Consider the following 7153-nt stretch of genomic DNA (forward strand, 5'->3'; position numbering starts at 1 on the left):
GGACAAGCAGGCAGACATGTATATGATTTCAGTAGATTGACATATCACAGTAACGTGAGATGTACACATCGTCAAAAAAAGTATAGTATAAGTACTACTACACATCATCTCTAGAAGTATATGTGAGGATATTCTGTTCGTAATTTTTTGTTTAAAAAACTATTATTAACGTCCTCGTAATAAAGAAGGCAAAAATTTTATTTTGGGTAGCCGCTTGCTGAAACTTTGCTTTGTATTAACTTGACTCGGGAGTGTCATGATGAAAAACGACTTAAAACAATAATAAATCTTAGTAATAGACAATAATTAGAAATCTGTTTTGTTGTGCTAACACACCTGCAAATGGCGATTATCAACAGATTACTATTATCGTTAGATCGCTGTAAGCAAAGATGGTCCTCAGTTCGAAAACATATCCTCTGCATCATCAAATGTTCATAGAAACTAAAACTTCATTTGGATGTATTCAAGGACTAAACTATATTATTAATGAAATATGGATGGCCTTGTTATACATCATTGCTGCTTACTTTAAATACTTTTATTTTAATATATTTAGGTTCAACAGCAAGAGTTATTTTTATTTTTTAATTTTAAACGTATTGTATATAATAAATTGTACACGTATTATAAAAATACTCAAGTAGATACCAATAAGGTCCAAGTGAAACCTATTGATAATATAACCGCTTTATGAAAAACTGAGTTTCAGTTATTATTTATTCTTCGATAAGTTTTTTGCTTATTGAAACAGTTTCTTCATCAGAAGATAAAATGTCCTCATCACACGTATAAGTAGGCTCATCCAAAATTGCATGCATATATTTTTTAGATAACTCACAGCAGGTGGTATCTAATGGAATATCTAAATTGGAGTTGAGTTCGTCTGCATCATCCTCCTCATCACTAGAATTATACTGAAATACATTTTTATACAGTAGAGTAAGCTCTTCTTTAGGTGCACTTTCTCTACTAGTATCGGTAGAACTCCTCGCATATTGTATAGATATCATGGAGCTTCCTTTTTGATAGGAAATTATTTTGAGTGGAACCTTAAATACCATCATTCTTAATTTTTCGAAAAACTTTTGTGCATCATAACATGCAGTGATGGGCGCTACTTTTGACTCTTGATATAAAGTTGCAAAATATAAAGGAATTTCTGCACGCAATGGATCCTTCTGATGCAGTGCACCGGTTAGATGAAGACAGACTTTCATATATGCATTAAGTGTCTTATGGGCGGCATACTTAATCTCTTCATCTTCTGCCACTTCAGTCTGATAGCGATAACAATCAGCTTTTAAGCGAAGAACACTAACCTGTGAGTCGATAGATATTTGTTCCGAAAACTTAGCAGTTTTTAGTATATTTAATACTAATTTTGATATAGTTTCAATTTTCATACGCACCAAATTACGGTACATTTTTATTTCTTCAACTTCTGTATTTGTTTCGTCCTTCAAATAAGATTCTATTTTTCGCCACTGAAGGCGATAATTGTTGATCCACATGCGAGAAGCTAAGGTCAATATTTCACGCTCTTCTTCCAATAATTCACTAATAGGTATAATTTTCTGAATATTTGCTAAGACTTGACCATATAGTTTTTGTTGCAAATATGCTTTGGCATTGATCGTCAGAGAACAGCGCTGTTCCATTGTAAAGTAATGATTGTTAAAGTAAGGTAAGTTATATTGCTTAAAACTGCTACTAAAAAATATATAGAGCAATAGTTTGCAAAAGATTTTATTATGAAAGGGAAAACTTAAAATTTAAAAAATATTAATTTTGACAGAGAAGTCATGGATTAAACCCTATTATAATAATTTCTTTAGAAAATTGAAATATGTTTTTCACTATACGTATAATATTAAAACTAAGAGAACGGATTAATCATTGTAATGTCAATTTTTTAGTTGTCGAGAGTGACGCGTATTTATGCCGACAAGAAACTATTTAAAAGTTAGATAGATTCGAATAGCAAAGAAAAGACAAGGACAAAAATTTATTCAATTTATTAAAATTTGGCTGACCATGCAACGCTGTTTCGAGTACTGTTTAGAGTACTCGTCATCAGTGATCTTAGGAAAGAAAGTGTAGGCTTTTTATATTATTTTAGAAAATCTTAAGCTGCTTAGTAGATCATCTTCAGTTAATGTACACTGAGTGGCATTAACTCAAAATTTTTTTTTGATTTTCATATGTCTCTTGGTTTTAAAATATTCCTTTTGTTGATAAATTAAGGGAAATAAAATTTCCGATCAATCGCATTGTGCCAACCCGTGTCAAGTAGACCTCAAAGTTGTAAAAGTATCTGAATATAGAAGAAGTCATTAAAAATACTATTTTGCTCGAAAAATACATTACTAATAGTATAATTTCCGGAAAATTTTTGACCAATTTATATTATTTATACGTTTCTACGTTATTATATGGTATTTTGTTTCTTTTAGTCCTTTAATTTTTGAAATTAGAGATGAATACATGTATGAGATGAATATATGTATCGATAATATTCAACAATTTGCAACAAGTACTGTTTCGTTATATGTTAAGCCCATATATAACTAACAACTAATGACGAAGTCTAGTGTACATCTAAATTAAATAAAATTATTTTTAATTGTTAAAAAATAAAATAAAAGCTTTTGTTGTTGTAATTCACTACGTTTCGTACAGTTTCAGATATTCATAGTTACAGCTATGACAGTGAATATTGTGAGGAATTCCTGTATTGGCCGCCTGTTTTCCTATAAGTCGGAGTCTAATAATAACTGCCAACAGTCTATAAATATTCCTTCTATTATTATTTCTATTTCCATTTCTGTTTCTGTTTCTGAAAATGAACTTTATTAAAATGTATTTTAATTTTGTCAAAAATGTTATTGCAAACATTTTCTCGGTATTCTGCACTAATGTCGCATAATATCTGGAAATTGTGACTCTTCAAAAGCCAATCATGTGCATACGTTTTCCATTGTGAAGTGCACAAAATTCTGTACATTTTTCCCTTAAACAAAAACTTTTTAGTTTCCTTGAAAAAGTTAATGTTTTTCTAATGAAACTTTTACTTGTGAAATTCTTGTTACGGAGACTGCTACCAAGCGATACAATAAAATTAGAAGTAAAAATAAAAATAAAAATGAAAATGAAAATAAAACCTAACATAAAAATGAAATGAAAACTTGGAAAAGGATGAAGAAATCAACACTTTTAGTGGCAACAATGCGTTTACTTTACATGAAGTTAATGGTTGCATTTATGCAATACATTTTTAATAGATTTTAAGACTGCGAAAGCTACTGCGTATAGAAATTCTCAACTTGAACTGACCTACTTTGGCAGTGAATTCTTGCAGAGTGAAGTTCAGTTTAAAGGAAATGGGTTAAAAAGCATAGCATATTGCGAGTAACAAGAGTAAGAGTATAAGTCAAAATTGCAACACAAACCACAGCACCAGACCAGGATTACAACAAACAAAAAAAAAAAACAAAAAACAGAAAAAGGGAAAAAACACTAAATAAATAAAGGAATTAAAGGAAAAAATGTTAACCCACTTGCACATGCCATGCCATGGTGCTTGCCTTGCCTTGCCTTTCCTTGGTGCTATTGTTGTTGTTGTTGTTGTCGTTGCTGGTAGTGGCACTGCTAGCTGATGACCAATCATGGCTGGCAACAAAGTAAAACGCACTTGAATGCTTCATTGGTTACCACGTCCATGGGTGTAGGACTATTACAATCCTCTGTCTTTTTTTTTTTAGAAAGCGCATCTTTTATTTTTAATTCTTTGGAAAGGAAATAAAGTGGCAAAAAATGGCAAAGAGGATGCACTAAAGCAGAATTGGTTGTGTTCATTGTCATGTCAGCTGCGTTGATTGCTCTTGTTTTATTGCTCAATGCGTTTGTTGCGGTAAAATGTTAAGTTTGTGAAAGTGAATTTTTTCTTTGTTGCAGGAATTAATGAGAAACTTTTATTTTAATCTTAAATAAATTTTAATATAAAACTATAACATTCAAGTGACCTTAATATATTCTATATGTTCTATTGATATTTATGAATTTCTAAAATTATTTATTTATTCTTAACAAACAGAAGAGCTGAAGAGTACCAAACCGTCTGATCTAACTAATTAAATCACATATTAATCATTATAGTATAATATTAAAAATAAGAATTAATATTGACTATTTTAAGTAACCGATGTAAAAATATAACAAATCAGTTTTTGTTCTTAACTAGACGCAATTCTGCTCAAAAAGTACCAAGATTTTGTGAATAAAACACACAAATTTAAATTTTATTCCAAATTTATTTTATCTCCTTCAAAATATGCTCCTTCTGAAGCGATACACATATGCCAACGCTTAACCCAATCTTCCATACACTTTTCGTAGGCCCGTGAAGGTATGGCTTTTAGTTCCTTCAGCGAATTCTCTTTTACCGATTCAATCGACTCAAAACGCTTACCACGAAGGGGCAATTTGAGTTTCGGGAACAGGAAAAAGTCGCACGGATTCAGATCTGGCGAATATAATGCCTGAGCGATGACAGTGGTGCCGTGTTTGGTCAAAAAATCGCGTACAACAAGAATGAGTAAATATGAGTCAACAAATATCTTTTAACAATACGATATAATTCCAGTATCAATATCATAGTGTATTATAGAATAGTGTACTTCTGTAATACAATTGTTTTGTTTTTTGTATGTATAAGTGAACAAATTATCTAAATTATTAACTTCTCCACAAGCTATATTTGCTTCAAAGTATAAAAAAAATGATTATACGAATACACTTTTCTGACTCTGTTTAATCAGTAAGAGTTCGTGAAAAATAAAGAAATAAGATTGTATTTTTTTCTGGAAGTGTACAATTAATCAATTATTGTTTCAATTTCATACGATAATAAAGATCATAATAAACATTAATTGAACACACAGTTATATATTTTTAAATAATGTCTTTAGCAAAATATATTAATCTCGAGTATGTTAAATCGGTCATGCTTTCCTATGACAACTAGTATTAGTAGCAGACTTTTAATGTATCCGTATCAACAAATTATACGTCCATTTCCCTTTAACGGATGTGTGATGCTTGGAAATATTCCGTAATCAACAATGCAAATAATAAGCAAATAATAAATTCATCAAATCAAGACACTAATGAAATTACTTAATAACTTTGTATATTACTAATATATATGTTAAACTATATATAATCATTTTAGAACTTAAAAAAAAAGGAATTTATAAGCAAAAAAGCAATCATAATTAATAAATTTAAGAGCCATATTATGTAGAGTGTCATGGGCTCGTCAGTGTCAAAAATGTTGTTGGTGTCAATGCAAATTATAAAGTAAAGAGTAAGAGAAAAAAATAATATGTCTGTTCAAATCTGGCCATGAGAACCGAAGCTATCTGTGCCACGTCACTAAGGCAAAGCAGTGTAGTTCAATAATAAATATGAAACATTTTTGAAATTTAGTATGAAGTTATTATAATTTCTATGACACTGTGCATAATATGCATTTTCGTCATAGAGCAAAAGAACGAATTTATACGAGGATATGACACTACATGGCCCTAAGACAAGGTATAGAGTTATGATTCAAAAACACCACCGAAAGAGTTCAAAGTACTTTTAGATGGCAGAAGGCGTTTTAGTCAGTAACGTAGTTGTTGAGGCGAACAGTTTCCATAACCTTGAGGAATTGTAACGAATTCTAATATATATAGTTATTAAACTATAAATTAGATCATGAAATAGTTATTGGACTCAGACATTGCAAATATGTAATGAATAACAAAGAGCAGAGGTAAAGTAAAGATAAATGCGTTTAACGTACAGGGGTTGTACTGCAATTCAATTTACTCAAAACATTGGTTGGGAGATGCTGTTTGGCTTGAAATAATGCGATCTGAAATTGTAAGCAGGTATTATAGAAATATAAATTTCACACTATTATACACATATATTTTGTTGATAGTTATAATACAATAAATTTATATATCATCAGCATATTTATATGAATCATCATATTCATACGAAATTTATTATATCAAATTTATGCGATTATCCAAATTACTATAAGTTTTTTTTTTTGTTTTATCACAAAACTAATTTTTCTGTATGAAGAAGTTCTAACTTTTTTAATATTTAATTAGTTCTAACTATACCTTTTTTAAAATCTTTAATATTTTACAATAGAAAGTGCGCTTCACTAAAACTTAAAATACAGATGTGTAGGACTATATGACAAGTAATATTAAAAATTGCATATTTTTTTTATATTAATTTTAAATAAAAATCATTTAATTTGCAACTGTAAATTTAAAAAACAAATTAATACATGTGCGCATATTTTCACCTCACAACAACTCCATTTAAGTAATAAATTAATTCATTAAGAATTTTGACAAATTTATATTTAATTTACACATAATTGCAAAAAATTTCTGCTTCATATTAATAATATCCGGGACAATAAATTAAAATAAAACATATATAAATAAATTATTTTACAGCGTAAATAATGACACGAAAACAATAATAATAAAATTCATGTTGCCACTTATGCACTCAAACTATTTCCGTGTTGAATCGTAAAAGTGCCATTCTTAGCCATGTTTGCAGGAAAATAAATGAAAAGTAATTTGTGTTGCTATATCCTTTTGTCGGTCATAAAAACAGCTCAAATATTACTACATATTCGTATTTGAATAAATTTCATTAAAATAAAAATTTAATATATGAATGAGAAAAATTTTTAAGTATAGTAATTTGCAGTTAGAAAGTATGAAATAACGCATCGGGGCGTATGAGTGATTTTTTCACGTTGAAAAATTACCTTAATAACATTTATTATTTATTTAAATGTAAAGTTGAAATTTATTATACTTTCACTTTTAAGACATTTCAATGTATGTGTAGTTATAATATATTTGTTTCACTCATATATATACACTCTATTACTGTAATATTATATATATATATATATACATGGTTTAAATAAAATAGAAGGTGATATTAAGCTAATTGATATTCAGATGTCTGAGTTGGTGAAACAGCACCTTTACTCTATTTTATCTGTGGACAGTTTGAAGTCACACTAAGAATAACTGAATACGGGGCTTTACGGGGCTTTATA

General features: G+C 29.2%; 1 protein-coding gene across 1 annotated transcript; it reads right to left on the reverse strand.

The window, feature by feature from the left end:
- Nucleotides 1-719: 719 nt before the first annotated feature.
- Nucleotides 720-1661, reverse strand: LOC119674874 (14-3-3-like protein RA215). Its single transcript, XM_038086029.1, has one exon. The coding sequence runs from the start codon at nucleotides 1659-1661 to the stop codon at nucleotides 720-722; it is 942 nt and encodes a 313-aa protein (XP_037941957.1).
- Nucleotides 1662-7153: the final 5492 nt, after the last annotated feature.

The sequence above is a fragment of the Teleopsis dalmanni genome, chromosome 2 (assembly GCF_002237135.1).
Source record: "Teleopsis dalmanni isolate 2A chromosome 2, ASM223713v2, whole genome shotgun sequence".
Taxonomy (NCBI): domain Eukaryota; kingdom Metazoa; phylum Arthropoda; class Insecta; order Diptera; family Diopsidae; genus Teleopsis; species Teleopsis dalmanni.